This window comes from Macadamia integrifolia, chromosome 1 (assembly GCF_013358625.1).
Source record: "Macadamia integrifolia cultivar HAES 741 chromosome 1, SCU_Mint_v3, whole genome shotgun sequence".
NCBI classification, from domain to species: Eukaryota; Viridiplantae; Streptophyta; class Magnoliopsida; order Proteales; family Proteaceae; genus Macadamia; species Macadamia integrifolia.
In genome coordinates, this window is record NC_056557.1 from 28934344 (window position 1) to 28949399 (window position 15056).

Consider the following 15056-nt stretch of genomic DNA (forward strand, 5'->3'; position numbering starts at 1 on the left):
AAAAAAAAAAAAAAAAACGAATATGCAAAATTGGAAGGGATTTGGCAATCAAATCTTCCTTCAAAGATTCCGTAGCGGAGCTGATCCTCTTTCCATTGAGATATTTACTCCCTTAAAACAATGGAATCTGAGCTGGCCGAGAGTCCCTTTACAAAAACAAATAGAACTCCAATACCAACAATATAAACCGTTGGAGTAGTAGCAAATCACTGGTCATCACTCGAATTACAATATAAGGTCGATTCGATTATAGGGTTTTCCTTTCCCACCACTCTCATAATTCAGGAAAAGAGATTGATCAGAGCTTTCTACTTAATCAGGATCCTTAGTCAGAATTCTCAGCGGAATAGAAAGATGAAGAAGATATGTACTGGTCTTGATTTCGAAAATTTTGATGAGAATATCATCTGCAACATCATCAAGAGATTAGAGGCTGATACTCTCTACAATTTAAGGGTAGTATGCAAACAATGGTATAACTTAATATTTGATTCTCAGTTTGCTAATACCAACCTCTCTTATGCAGTTCCTGGTATCTTGGCCCAAACCCTAGTCTCCTCTGGTTCTTATAAATTGGGTTTTATAAGGATGAAAGAAGGAGAGGCAATGTTTCAGGATTTAAATATGGGTTTTCTAATGCCAGCAATATGTGCTTCGTGCAATGGCCTTGTCTTACTGGAATACTCCCGAAAATTTAAAATTTTAGGGTATGCAACCTTGTCACGAGAGAAGCTATAAAAGTGCCTTTACCTTTAATGTATATATACCATGCTTTTGGGTTCACATATATTCCTGAAACAAGAGAATACAAGATCCTTTGCCGGGTGTTTGACAGAAGTATTCAGTCTTCTGTTTATATGATACTCACTCTTGGTATTGGTTCTAATGATCAATGGAGACTAGTCAAGGGGTCTCAGTTCAATTTCGCATATGATGATGAACAACCCATATGTATTAAAAGTTTTGTGCATGCACTAATTACTGAGGATGATCAGGAGTATGGAGGTGAGGGTGATCAATACTTGTTTTCCATAGACACTGCTGATGAAACTTGTCATAGGACTGCAGTCCCATGTTCTATGAGAACAAAAGATCAATGTTATCTAATGGATTTAGGAGGAGTTTTATCTTTTTTGAGAGTTTATAGAGATCATGCTGAAGTATGGGTTCTGGTGGATTTTTATAACAAAGAGTGGATCAGAAGACACTGCATCAACCTTCAATTTAAAAAGTTTGATCGTAGGAATTACTATCCTATTGGTAGCCTTGGAAAGGGAAAAGTAATATTATTTTTACATAGATACAGGGAATTTGGTTTGTGTTATGTAGTTGATGTTGATCTGCAGCAGGTGAAGAAGTTACGAATACTATTTCCCAAGCAGGAAAAGAAGTTACGAATACCATATCCCAGAATTTTGTGTAAACAGCACTTAAACAGCCTCATTTCAAACAGATCATTATAGAAGACAATTTTGTTATTTTCTGTGTGATGATACTTAGCCAAGGTTGAAAGGTTTGGTCGCCTACAGGTTTTCTCAGGATCTATTTATTAGAGAGTAGACTGCCTAGTTTTTTTGTTACAAGTCATTTAGCTTGATATTTGAGTACTAAAGCTTATTGTATCATATATTTAACTGTCTTTGGATTTGTTATTTTTGTCAGTTTGAATTCGTTTTGAGGATGATGGGATAAATAAATATGCTTTTGCAGGTGAACCCTTCAATTATGTCATTATATGATGAATAGATGTTTTGTAAGTGATTTTTATATGAATGTTGAATTTTGTGTCCTTCAACCCCCCACCCCCACCAAGAAAAAATTCTCCTCTAATGCAGATCCAACACTTTGGAGTGCCTCAAGGCACGCGCCTGTATGCTGGGTTTGATGTGGAGGCACTCCAGGGCATTGACTCTACACTGCTGCCTCTCTTGGGCAACAACAGAGGAGTGGATTTCATTTACAAAAGGGTAGGGTAACCCAAGTTCATGGAGAACATCCATCTAGAATGCTTTTATCAAGGGTAGGGATTTTTGTTATGTTAATTGTTTCCTCTCGGCCCTCTCTATACAAAAATATACATATAATTTGTTTATGGGATACTTACTCTTGTTTATCAAGGGTAGGGATTTTTGTTTATGAGGGCTTGGGCCTCTCATCACTGATCTTGTATGGGGTGTGGGGCAAAGCCACCACAATACTGTACAACTTGATTGGTCACAATCTGGTCAATGGATTGACCGACTTGGGGGAGTATTTATATGTTATGATGTCTTGTTGTGTAAGTAAGTGAGATTTGGGGCTTTTCATGTTAGGGTTTATAGATGAGTGTTATTGCCACGTGTTTGGGTGTTCTTGAGAGATATTCAATGTAATCTTTCTTCCGAGAATGTAGCACATCACATTAATGTGTGAACCTCGTTATATCTTTGTGTTATCTTTTGTGAATTTGTTTGTTTTGTTTATTTTGTTAATAATTCAAGATCAATTTCCAATTATCAAACCCTAAGCAGAAGGGTGGCTCCATAGCTATTTGTAAAAAATACCAAAGACTTGAGGAATCATATCTTAAAGAAACGGTCAATTTTCAACTATCTAGCGGCAGGAAGAAGGGTAAAAGTAACACCACTTCCATATGAGAAACTCAATAATGACGATGTCTTCTCTACAAAACCTTCCCAGCCCTCACTATTACTCATCAATCTCTCTCTCTCTCTCTCTCTCTCTCTCTCTCTTCCATGTAATGGACATTTTTTTTTTGTTATCCCTATACCTGGGTAAGGCATGATCCAGGCTTTGAAGGGGATTCTCTCTTGCTGAGAGGTAGGAATGACTTTTTCATTCACTCAATTTCAAATTGGATGAGTCGAAATGACACGATGAAGCATTCCTTTGAACTATTTTCCTTCTGGATTGTGAGTGATCACGAAAAATTAAGAGATGTCTAGGATTTCTTCCACCCTGCTCCATGGCTCTTGGGACCCGGGTCCTTCTTCTTCCCCAGTTCTTATTGATGTTTGAGCTGACTTGCAAAGTATCCCCAGGCGTCCCAAAGGGAGTAGGTACATCAGTGGACCGTTGTCTCTCTGGGAGGTTCTCTATTTCCTCCATTTAGAAGCTTAAAGATGCCCTCAGTCCCTTGGGCCAAGGTGATTTGGTTTAAAGGTTCTATTCCTAGGCATAGTTTAATCACTTGGAAAGCTCTCAATTGCACCCCTACTTCACCATCGATCTATCCGTATATATCCCCAATTGATGCCTTTTTAGAATGGCCATTGTTAAGTTTGTCTCGAATTCTTGACCCGTTTTGAAGATTGACCCGATCCGACATATTTTGGTGGCGACCTGAATGAGAAATTTTCTGAGATCTGTGATGGAAGCAAAGGGCTTGGGCCGACCGGATCGATCGCAACCCGATGGGTCGACCCACGATTTTTGGAGTATATATAATATACTGTTGCTTGTTGAGAAAGTCATTGTATTCTAGGGTTTTCACGCAGCTAGGGTTTCAAAGCGAGTTTTTCCTCGCCGTTGCTAGGGTGTAATCTTTCTTCTGCATAGTGAATCATCTTCTTCTTTGCCTGAGGACGTAGCACATCACCCTGGTGTGTGAACCTCGTTAAATCTTTGTGTCGTACGGATCTATTGTCTCTTTATTATTCATGTTTCTTGGTGTTTGATCTAACAGCCATGAATGTTCCCCACTTATTCTTCTCTTGCCCATTCTCTAGGAAGATCTAGGAGGGTGTCCTCACCAAGTGTTGGTGCTTCCCCAAGTAAATTTGGTCTTTTGAACAAAAATGGGGATAGGCCTATTCCTATTTTAGAGTGAAAATTGTCTATGATATTATCAGTCGTTCGGTTTTTTTTTTTTTTTTTTTTTTTTTAATTTTTTTATTATAATTTTTTTTTAATTTTTTTAACCAGTGATTTACCACGTTTGGTGGGACTATAACAAGCCCAAGGTGGAATGAGGCCCCAACCACACAAGTAAAGGTGAAACTAAGACAGGATCCCAGAACCTTTATAGAGGAGAGATCTAAACAATGAACCTATTAAAGCAAAAATTAACAATAATGATATGACAAAACCTCAAAACATAATCAACCCAAGGGAAAAGAAGCCCTCCAAGGGGGCACGACCAAGAACCTCATCTAGTAGTCCATATGGGAGACACCCATATCTCCACAAGAAACAAACATTTTTAGGGATTTCCTAAATTTAGGAACGACACCGTCCTTTTAATGGATTTTTATAGCCTTCTTGGGTGGCCTTGTTGGGAGATTGTCCGTCCTCTTTGTATTTTCAATTTTCTTTCTTTCTATCTAAACAATGATTTGTTGATATAGAATAAGTTTGAAGACAAATTTGTAGTCTCAATAAAGGCTATCAATAAGAAAAATAACCTTTGAAGATGTTATAACATAATTAAAGATGTTAACATATATAAAAGGGATGAGTTTTCCTTCATCTTTCTTCAATGGATTGATGCATTTGGAGGGGTATTATTGACCATTCGTAAATAAGAGGTTGATATTTATGACCATTGATGGCTGTACAATTTCATCACCATGTGGTGAAGAAAAACTTTCTCCTAAATAAAAAAATCATAGATAGAAAATAAGAGAGTGATATTTTATTTTTATTTTTCAGGATATTTAAATGTAACATAAAGTTAAACTAAATGACTCGTGGCAATGATAAGCCAATATAATTTACAGATGTTAATGATGAAGGTCAAAAGGAAAAATTGGTCCAATTGCAGGAAATTGGAAAGGACAAACCATCTTTTGCTTTAGGAGTAATAGAATTTAATGATATAAATTTGAAATTAAAACCGTTTAGCGTAATCGAATCGAAGTGTGTACATCGAAACCCTGAAATCATTTATTGAATGTTTTGATTTTAAAATTTAAACCAATTTTCCAAAGATAGAGAGAAGACAAGAACTTTGTCAGGAGAGAGAGAGAGAGAGAGAGAGAGAGAGAGAGAGAGAGAGAGAGAGAGATTTCTTATTTTCTTCTCCTAAGTCCTATCTTCTTAGAGAGAAGAGAGTGGTTTTCCCTTCTAAACTGTTATTGAGCTCTTTAAGGAGAGCGATTACATTCCCCCCCCCCCCCCTCCCTTCTGAACTGCTTGAAGTTCTTAAAGGGAGAGGCAATGAAGGGGAGAAGGCAACTTGGAATTCCAAAGCATCTACAACAATGTTGCCTTCTAATCTTCATCTTCAAGATGATCCTCACCACTCAAGCTTTTGATTACTCCGATGCCCTTACCAAGAGTCTACTCTATTTCGAATCTCAACGATCAGGTAGATTACCATCTGATCAAAGGGTCACTTGGCGATACCATTCTGGTCTCACAGATGGTCTAAAACAAGGAGTAAGTTCATAACTTTATTTCTCAAAATCAAATTGGTCAAAACTCCTGTGTGGCGTAACACACATGCATGCACCTTGATGTATTCCAAACCGTTAGATGTGCACTGATGCATCCTCTCTTGCACCACAGAGGAATTCCACCGCTTTTTTTTTCCTCTCTCAAAAAATTTGATATTACCTATAAAAAAAAATTCAGGTAGATCTGATAGGAGGATATTATGATGCCGGCGATAATGTGAAGTTTGGCCTTCCAATGGCTTTCACCATGACGATGCTATCATGGAGTGTCATGGAATACGGAGAACAGATTACGGCGGCCGACGAGTATAAGCATGCATTGCAAGCAATCAAATGGGGGACGGATTATTTGATCAAGACACACACTAGCCCTAATGTCTTATGGGCACAGGTATTAATACAAATATTAGAAATTATTAGGCTGAGTTGTTAGGATTGATCTCTACTGATAATGAAATTGATGCATAGGTGGGTGATGGGGATACAGATCACTACTGCTGGCAACGTTCGGAGGACATGACGACGCCGAGACGGGGTTACAAGATTGATGAGAGGAACCCTGGCTCTGATCTAGCAGGGGAAACAGCGGCAGCCATGGCTGCGGCATCAATCGTGTTTAAGAAATCAAACCCACATTACTCGAGACAGGTGAGTTGCAGATTTGCAGACTTGTATATAATGTAGAATATATATCACCATCACGTAGGTTATTTGATTAACATTCAGATGGTCCGACTTGTTTATTTTCTTTCTGGGTTTGAAAAGAACCCTGCCCCTTTGCGTGGCTCTATACTTAGATACAGGTGGGTGTGCAGAGTCCGTGCTACCCCTTGTGTAAAATATTTTGCATGGTCACCCATTGGTAGAAGCGGATATTGCCCTTTTGATATATATATATTTATAGGGAAAAAGAAACCTAAAAGGTAAGATGGACCCTACCCCTAGAAATAGAGGAACCATTCCTCACCCCCTCATGACAGGTGATCTCACCACATGTAGATGCTTTTGTGTGTGCTCCTATTGACCTATTGCTAGTGCAGCGGCCGCACATTCTTTTAGGGAACCCTTTCCCATACTCATATAAGAGGCAAAGTTTTCTGTCCGTGAAAAGCCCCTACACCACAAACACATGGATGTGCAATGACTACAGTGCCCTTGTTTGGGTAGCGCACCCCAATGTGGGTAGAGGGCCTCTTGTGGAGAGAAAACACTTGTCCCTAATATAATTAATCATTGGGAAAAGAACAATGTATAGAAAACACAGAGATAACCAGAGTGCTAAAGTTACTGATACAGCCCCTCTTATTGGCATGGACGTTGGGGTTTTCTACGCTAACAGGACAATGTTCTTTTGGCCCTTTACCCTTAACCGTACTTCCACTAAAAAGGTAAAGAAAGCTTGCCCTTACCCTTCAGATGTGTAAAGAAAAAAAATCATTTTCCAAGGCCTCAATTAGCGATATTCAATCTCAAATTATTGTTAGAAGGAAAAACATTTCTTGTAAAGTGGGGTTTCCTAGATTATGACATTCTTGCCACATGGAATCTAGATTTTGACCATTGTAACATCTGATAAATATGTTTCCCTTTAAATAGATTGATCATGTGTCAAAATTATTTGTTTCAATTGTATATCCTATTATATAATAGATTTGTTTATTATTTTTAAAAATGTTCAATTTTTATTTAAATGATTGAGTTGCTTAATTAGTTCGTTAATTACCTATCTCGTCGTAGTAGACCTAAGCCTTGATTTCGAGTTTGAATCCTCCCTTGTATTTGCATTTGCAGTGCATCATAGTGGCCTATGAACCCTTATAAGGATGATCAGAAAAGAAAAATTCTTATCTAATTTCATTGACTCCTCCCACTTATTTTATTAACTTTACTTTGCATGCAAATATTTTTAATGAAACATAGGATAAGTTAAATAGAATGTTCGCAAAGTTTCAACTCCACCTAAATTATGACATGGTTTAACAGTAGTGCAAGAAACCCCTTTGTAATTGTTAGGAAAAAACCCCCTTCTAATTGTTGGCGTAGGAACTCGCCTTTTTGACAATTAAAAAAAAAAATGTATAATTTATATAATCGAGATTTTTTTATTGACAATCTTTAGTCAAGTGTCAAATAATTAATAAGTTTATTTTTTCACTTCTTCATGTAAACGTTAAATTATGTCATTTCACAGGTAGCATCAAATTTTCTACATATCTCATGAAGAGTAATTTTTGTGTGGATATCATTATCTACCATAGAATCATTATACACCACAAGACAGATTTATTGCTGTCTAAACTTTTTGTGAATTCAAATCTTCTGCTATGAGCTGAGTAGTAGTGAGGATCCAATGGTTGGGAGGACCCCACATGTACCCCAACTGTTGGATCCTCACTGTTGCTCATTGCCTCCATGCAGAAGATTTTTATGCATTTTATGAGCATGTTTGCGATATCATCCTTTATCCATCTAGTAAATTTCAGCCCAATAGCCTGAAACCATTGACACGTGATCAGTTATTTAAGACTTTAGGTCAACATTTAGATTGTTTAGAAAAAAAATCCCAATACACAATATATGCTCTAGGCTTGGCTATGGTTTGACAGGTCATATGTTAGTCAAATATACTTTTTGTCTTTTTTTTAAAGAATTTTTGGCTTAAATACATGATGAGTCAGTTGAGACGACCCATCAATATTAATTTGGGATCATCCAAGATGCTTTAGCTAGCTATCAATATGAAGTTAGATTCAGTCAAACAATAGCCTCAACCTGGCAACAATAAGGTGTTCATGTTAAGATTCCTCTCCCTTTGATAACGTATGCCTATGTAGAAAATATTTAATACTTTGTTCAGCACGCAAGAAGATGATAGTGACTGTCGTAGTATTTTACTAAGGCAAAGGCTGACCTAAGAAGCTTACTTGGGTAGTCCAAAAATTATACCATGTGGTAAGATAATGTGGCAATCATGATCGTTGAATAGATATGTCTTGATTTGACTAGTCACATGTCATATTTTAAAATCTAATTCAATCAAATATGAACCTGGATCCTCTCTAATGCGCCCAATATTCCAAAGTGTATTGGACGGTTGGTAAGACCCAGACGTGCACCCCAATATTCACCCAACCATCTGATGCACGTTGACACGTGTTGGAGAGGGTCCTGGTTGATCAAATATCCTCCTGTGTAGTGATACATCATTATAATTTTCAGCCATCCATGTAGGGCAATCCTATCTTCCTTTAGTCCATAGATTTTTATTTGCAACTTGACTAACTCTATTTTCGGGCTGAAACTCGAGACATAAGTTGGGAATTTAAGGTATGGTATCTATAAAATTTAAGCCCCGCCTTTTTTTTTTTTTTTTTTAAACAGAAACATAGGTTATATTGACAGGCTTATCAGGATAGCCCATCTTGAGTAACTTAACCCTATAAAACATAAGCAAGAGTTTGGTCCAACAATATTGAAATGTCCAAAGCTGTTCGAAAATTATTGACGTTCCCATAAGTTTTATTTACTAAGTTATAATTTTTTTTTTCAGTTGGGATCTGCTCTATGGTCCTTATCAGCCTACTACCAGAAAACATGTCCATGTCAATCTGCCGGGTTGAACTAGACAACCAAGTCCCCCCTCCACCCCCTCCTATCCTAAATGACCTTGGCTGCATATGGACCAAAAGTTGCGTATAACCTAAACAGAACCAGTTGACCTGGCTAGCTTTGGTGTGACCTATTTGTTTAGATGCCATACTAATATAATATATTTGAAGTGTTATGAATCACAAGCTTTGCCTAGTGATGTAAATAGATTAAATTTGAATTGAATATAATATTACATGTATTTGCATTTGATATACTTTTGAATGGATTTGAATGGTTTTTTAAAATTGATTTTTTTAATACGAATTCCTTTATTGGATACATTCTTTGCGTTGAGCAGAGGAGAACTGAAGAAAATGAAAATTAAAATAGAGCTGAATTGACAATCCCACTAGGATTGATATTGAAGTCTCATATCTGAAATTACATAAATGTCTTCATTAATTTTTTAATTTCTTGTTTAATTAGTCATAATATTCCGTGAATTGGTAAGGGTATTTTAGATTATAAAATATTGTTTAATCATATTTTTATAGTTGGACTTATTTAAATCAGATAATATCCGGTCTGAAATTAAAAAATCATCATATTTGCATCTAATTTTTTTTTTTGCTAGAAATCAAAATTGTATTAAAATGGAGAATAAAAAAGATATCAGGGTACAGCAAGAAAAAACCAAAGCAAAAGAAAGAACCCCACCTTCGGCATTGCCATCAGCAGGGACCTCCAAAGCTATCTACAGAATCTAAATCTTGGTTTGGAGAAAGAATCCCATCTAATCTCCTCAATAATATGAGTAGGAAATTCCTCCATGGTTCCAGATAATCCTGTTTTTGCAGCTGATTTTGCGAGGTAATCCGCAATAGGATTGGCTTCCCTGTAGCAATGAGAAATCTTCCAGGATATAGAATTGAGGTAGTGCTGTAAAGAGAGCCACTCTTGCAGGGCAAACCAAGGGAGAGACTTGCCTTGAACAGCGGTGACTACTGCGACAGAGTCAGATTCAATCCACAAGTTTGTAATCCTTTGACCCATTGCATGGCGGATACCATGAAGAAAAGTCATGAATTCTGCATAGTAGTTCGTACTGATGCCAAAGAAATGCTTGAAGGAGAATATAACTTTCCCATTGGAATCACGAATGACACCCCCTCCTCCTGCACGACCAGGGTTTCCCATGGAACTACCATCAATGTTTATCTTTGACCAGGCGAGTGGAGGCTTGCACCAAATGACTTCAAGAATGGATGGAGGGTCGCCTGGAACTGCATGTAACCCTAGTTTCCTGCAGCAAAGAAGATCAGCAGTAGTCCGAATGACCCCTTTTAAGTTGAGATTAGACTCCTTGAGCGTTCTCAATATTTTCATGAATAGCAGAGAGGCATCCGTACTCTTACCACCATGCCATCGATGATTCCTTTCTTGCCAAATAGTGTCGGTCACTATAATCAAACCAGCCGCCCAAGGATCCTTTACCGACAAAATTCTTCGCTTTCGTTTCCACCAGGATATCAAATCAGCAATGGAGGATTGATCCTTCCAATGAAAACCAAAACAGCTGAAGAAATTTTCCCAAAGGACTCGAGAAACACTACAATTTAAGAAGAGATGGGGTAGAGTCTCAGCATGAAGACCGCACATGATGCATTTGGAGGCTAAAGAGATGCCTTTTTTCCTAATGATATCATCAGTAGTAAGCTTCTGGTGACACAGACGCCAGCCAAAAATTGACTGACGAGGAGAGAGGCCTTTCATCCAGACCAGCTCATGCCAAGGAACCTTGGGATTTCGGCGGCGAATATCATTCCAGGCTGAGAAAGTACTGAACTGACCAGAGGTAGAGAGGGTCCAAATACATGTATCTTTTATGTTACCTCTAGGGATATTGATAGTTGAAGCAGCGAGAAAAAAATCTTGAAGAAGAGAAGATGAAACCGTGGGGAAGTTCCACTCATTATTGTCAATAAAGGCCGCAACTGTCATGGAGGAAGATGCAAACAACTCATCTCTCAAACCTGCCTTTTGTTGAAAAGATTCAGAGTCAACCCATCTATCTTTCCAGCAGTTTATGGAGTCCCCATTACCCACCACCCATCGCTCTTTGCTAGAGACAAGAGACCACATTCTTCGAAGGCCTGGCCAAATGGTGGAAGATTTATACCCTTTCTTAAGCTCCCCATTTTTCTTCAAAAATCGAGCATTAATAATGCTGGACAGGGCTGATGTAGAGTGTCTTATATTCCATACCTGCTTACAGAGAAAAGCTTTATTGACATCCCTTAGACGCCTAATTCCCAGCCCTCCTTCTTGTTTAGGCTTGCAGATTGAGTCCCAACTAACTGTAACTCCTTTGGCTGTTTCAGGATCGCCACTCCAAATGAAATTCCTCATCCATCTCTCCATGATGTTCAGTAAAGAGCTAGGCCACCAGTATACAGAGAAGTTGTGGGACGGCATACCAGAAATAACAGATCGAACCAGCTCCACCCTACCAGCCATGGAGAGGAGCTTTCCTTTCCAACCAGCCATCCTTCCTTTAATTTTATCCATCACCGGGAGGAGAGGTTCCCGAGTGACTCTACCCTTGAAAATTTCCACTCCCAGATATTTTGTAGGGAACTTGCAGATGGAGATTCCAAGGGTATCAGAGATGAGTTGCTTTCTATCAAGAGACATCTTCCCCAAAAAAAGTTTACTTTTGTTGAGATTGATTTGTTGACCAGAAAACTGCTGATACTTTGTAAGGAAGTCATGGAAATGTCTGACATATTTGATGGAGCCATTTAAAAAGAAGAAAATATCGTCTGCAAAGAGGAGAAAACCTGGCATTTGGACACCACGAGGACCCTTGATGGCTTGAAGTTTCTTGTCTTGAAGCATAAGGCGGATTCCCCTACACAGGACCTCCTCGGCAAGGATAAATAAAAGAGGGGAGATGGGGTCACCCTGACGCAGGCCTCGCTCAACACCAAAGAATCCAACCGGACCTCCATTGAGCAACACTGAAATTCTGGATGTACGAAGAATTTGATGCAACCGATCAATCCAAGTATCAGGGAAGCCAAACTTTTTCAAGACCTTGAAAAGAAAGCTCCAAGATATAGTGTCAAAGGCTTTCTGGATATCAATTTTTATCCCCATACCTCCACCTCTTGTACCCTCAAACATGAGATTAGCTAACTCTGAAGCGAGGCTGATATTAGTCTGAATAACCTTGCCCTTCTGAAAGGCGCCTTGCTCTTCTGAAATGAGCTTAGGGAGGAGAGAAGAGAGTCTTGTAGCCATAACCTTGGACAAAATTTTACAGAAAAAGTTTTGCATGCAAATCGGCCTAAACTTGTCCAGAGAAGTCGCACCTTCCATTTTCGGGATGAGAACCAAGAAGCTATTATTGATACCTTTAGGAAGGGTTCCAGAGCTGAAAAAATTCTTCACAGCACGGCAAACATCAAAACCAATTAGCTCCCAACAATGTCTGAAGAACGCACCAGAGTAACCGTCTGGGCCTGGAGAACTATCAGGGTCCAGGTCCCAAATTGCATTCTTGATCTCTTGATCATTTGGGATGGCTTCCAATCCTCTAACGTCAATCTCGTCAAGGATATAGGGAATGCAGTCCAATAGCGATCCATGGTCAAGGGTGGGGCTGGCTTTATAGATAGCTTTATAGTACTCCTCAACATGAATAGCCAAATCATCCATGCTTGATGTAATTGTACCATCAGTTTTTTGAAGAGAGCGAATCGAGTTCTTCACCCTTCTGATTTTCGCAGATAAGTGGAAAAATCTAGAGTTTCGGTCTCCTTGAGAGAGCCATCTATTTCTTGCTTTTTCTGCCCATAGCTTTTCATGGACAAGGAGAGCTTTCAAGTATCTGGATTTAGCATCAGCTTCCAAATTAAAAAGATGGTCATCAATACCATAGGAATCTATCTGAGATTGAATTTGCTGAAGATCATCTTTTGCAGCTTTTAATTCCGCATCTAGGTTTGGGAACACTGATCTTGCCCAACTTCTGAGAATAGGCTTGAGGCGTTTCAGCTTAAGAGCAAGAGAAAAAATAGGATAGCCATCCACAGGTTCACTCCAGGATTTATTGACCACATCCATAAATTCCTCATGGTCCATCCAAAATCGTTGGATGCGACAGGGGCAATTTGCAGGTTTCATCATTGAATCCGAGGTAATGCACAGGGGGGAATGGTCAGAAGAAAACCGCTGCATCACCTCCTGGGTACAGTCATGAAAGTGGTTTATCCATTCTTCATTACAAAAAGACCTATCCAGAATTGCCAAAACATTCCCACGCTTCCTGTTATTCGTCCAAGTAAATTTATGCCCTTGAGAAGGAACTGAAATCAGGTTGCAAGCATCCACAGCCGCATTGAACTCAGACGCAGACCCAAGATTAAAGGCGCCCGGACCCTTTTTTTCGAACGAAAAAAGGGAGGCATTGAAGTCACCTGTAACTAGCCAAGGAGAGGAGCCAATTGGAGTCGCTGCAAGAGCCATCCATAGCTCTCTTCTAGAAGCTCGGAAACAACTCGCATGAACAAAAGTTATGTAAATAGAATTGTTTCTCCAATTTATACACAGTGAAATAAACTGGTCAGACATGGAAATAATAGTTGGTTTGGTGAGAGACCTCTTCCAAATGACCCATAGGTTTGGGTTTTTATCAGTGCGAATATTATGAATAAAGCATGCATCATATCCCAGTTTATTAAAAAATAAAGAAGGGAAAGCAGATACCTCCACCATTGGTTCAGCTAGACAAACCACATCAGGGTGCTTGTCTAGGAGAATATTGCTGAGAGTTGCACGACCAGCAGCCTTCTTCATCCCTCTGATATTCCAGAAGAGGGCACGCATCATAGACATTTGGAAGAGGCAATACGGTCAGACTTTCTAGTCTGCTCCACAGTGAACAATTGTTTTCCTTTTTTTCTTGAAACTGTTTCCATGCCGTGGCATTGTTCCTTCTGGAGGGCAGCAGCATCAATGGCGCCAACTTCCGGGTAGTGGAGGGTGAGATGACCATTATCCATAGCACTTGAAGTAATGGAATTTATCACATGATCACTGTGGACAGAGAGTTGACAAGAGCCAGTAATCAGAACTGGATTAGCCGCACAACCTGGAGAAACCAGAATGCCATGTTCTGGAATTGAGTTAGTCTCAGTGGTTTGGTTCACCATATTGGGTTTGTTTGACCCGTGTAAAGGAACCGAACCATCTCTGTTGCATGGGTCATCCAATCGATCTGCAATTGGATTATTCCTCAAATTGGCTGAGGAAGATCCTTCAAAAATAGGTAACTCAATAGCTAGAATCCCCTCTTGCATATCCAAGTTTCCATACAAAGCTGGATCACAATTATGTGAGATGGTTGGCAATTTTGAATTTGAATTCTTTCCTATTGAGGGCTCACCACCATTTCTGCCGGAAATCTCCATACCAGCCGCCCCCAAAGACGACTTCTCCACCCAAACGGCCCCAACAACACCACAAGCATCATCCTTGTCTTTGCGTGCGGCATCGGCGATGCGTTTCTCTTTACAGTTTTGGATGGTATGACCAAGTTTTTTACAAAAACCACACTTTCCCAAAACGTCTTCATATATGATTTTTTGTTTGAACCAAAAAAGATCACCTGTTCCAGGTTGTCGCCGTTCAACCTGGATTTCTTCCAACCTCTGCACTGAAGTATCCATCTCCACGAGGACACGAGCAAAGTTCCCTATGGATGCATTTCGTGTTCTTTTATCAATGTCCAGGGGGCGCCCCACGGCTTTTGCCATGGAAAGGAGGATCCGCTCGTGCCAATATTCGAAGGGGAGCCCAGGAAATCGAATCCAGACAAGCTTAGAAATAGGAGAGTTATCATGGATATTAAAATCCGGCTTCCACCGCTAGAAGCGAATAAACTGCCGTCCGATCTTGATAGGACTTTGTTTCCAGATGTTTGTCATGTCTTTCTCAGCCTCAAATTGGAATAAAGTGTAGCCTAATCCCATAGGTTTTATAAAAACCTTCTCTTTAAGTTTCCAA

At 39.3% G+C, this 15056-nt stretch overlaps 3 protein-coding genes across 3 annotated transcripts; 1 reads left to right on the forward strand and 2 right to left on the reverse strand.

Annotated features, from left to right (window-relative positions):
• Nucleotides 1–4992: 4992 nt before the first annotated feature.
• Nucleotides 4993–6275, forward strand: LOC122083260 (endoglucanase 11-like). Its single transcript, XM_042651008.1, has 3 exons — nucleotides 4993–5379; nucleotides 5575–5787; nucleotides 5865–6275. Exons 1-3 carry the CDS (start codon nucleotides 5158–5160, stop codon nucleotides 6078–6080), a joined length of 651 nt encoding a protein of 216 aa, XP_042506942.1. The 5' UTR covers nucleotides 4993–5157; the 3' UTR covers nucleotides 6081–6275.
• Nucleotides 6276–8769: 2494 nt separating this feature from the next.
• Nucleotides 8770–13517, reverse strand: LOC122072999. The gene is made up of 3 exons (XM_042637475.1): nucleotides 11559–13517; nucleotides 9958–11402; nucleotides 8770–8833 (listed from the first exon to the last, which is right to left on the reverse strand). The coding sequence occupies exons 1-3, from the start codon at nucleotides 13515–13517 to the stop codon at nucleotides 8770–8772; spliced, it is 3468 nt and encodes a 1155-aa protein (XP_042493409.1).
• A 47-nt stretch (nucleotides 13518–13564) lies between these two features.
• Nucleotides 13565–14910, reverse strand: LOC122083249. The gene is made up of 2 exons (XM_042650999.1): nucleotides 13945–14910; nucleotides 13565–13851 (listed from the first exon to the last, which is right to left on the reverse strand). The coding sequence occupies exons 1-2, from the start codon at nucleotides 14804–14806 to the stop codon at nucleotides 13844–13846; spliced, it is 870 nt and encodes a 289-aa protein (XP_042506933.1). The 5' UTR covers nucleotides 14807–14910; the 3' UTR covers nucleotides 13565–13843.
• Nucleotides 14911–15056: the final 146 nt, after the last annotated feature.

Coding starts and splice junctions, on each gene's coding strand:
- LOC122083260 (XM_042651008.1), top strand. CDS start 5,158: ATGAAGGGGAGAAGGCAACTTGGAATTCCAAAGCATCTACAACAATGT. Junction 5,380..5,574: donor CAGATGGTCTAAAACAAGGA/GTAAGTTCATAA, acceptor AAAAAAATTCAG/GTAGATCTGATAGGAGGATA. Junction 5,788..5,864: donor CTAATGTCTTATGGGCACAG/GTATTAATACAA, acceptor ATTGATGCATAG/GTGGGTGATGGGGATACAGA.
- LOC122072999 (XM_042637475.1), bottom strand. CDS start 13,517: ATGGCTCTTGCAGCGACTCCAATTGGCTCCTCTCCTTGGCTAGTTACA. Junction 11,403..11,558: donor CTCGGGAACCTCTCCTCCCG/GTGATGGATAAA, acceptor AACATCATGGAG/AGATGGATGAGGAATTTCAT. Junction 8,834..9,957: donor CAAGGCAAGTCTCTCCCTTG/GTTTGCCCTGCA, acceptor TATGTTTTATAG/GGTTAAGTTACTCAAGATGG.
- LOC122083249 (XM_042650999.1), bottom strand. CDS start 14,806: ATGGCAAAAGCCGTGGGGCGCCCCCTGGACATTGATAAAAGAACACGA.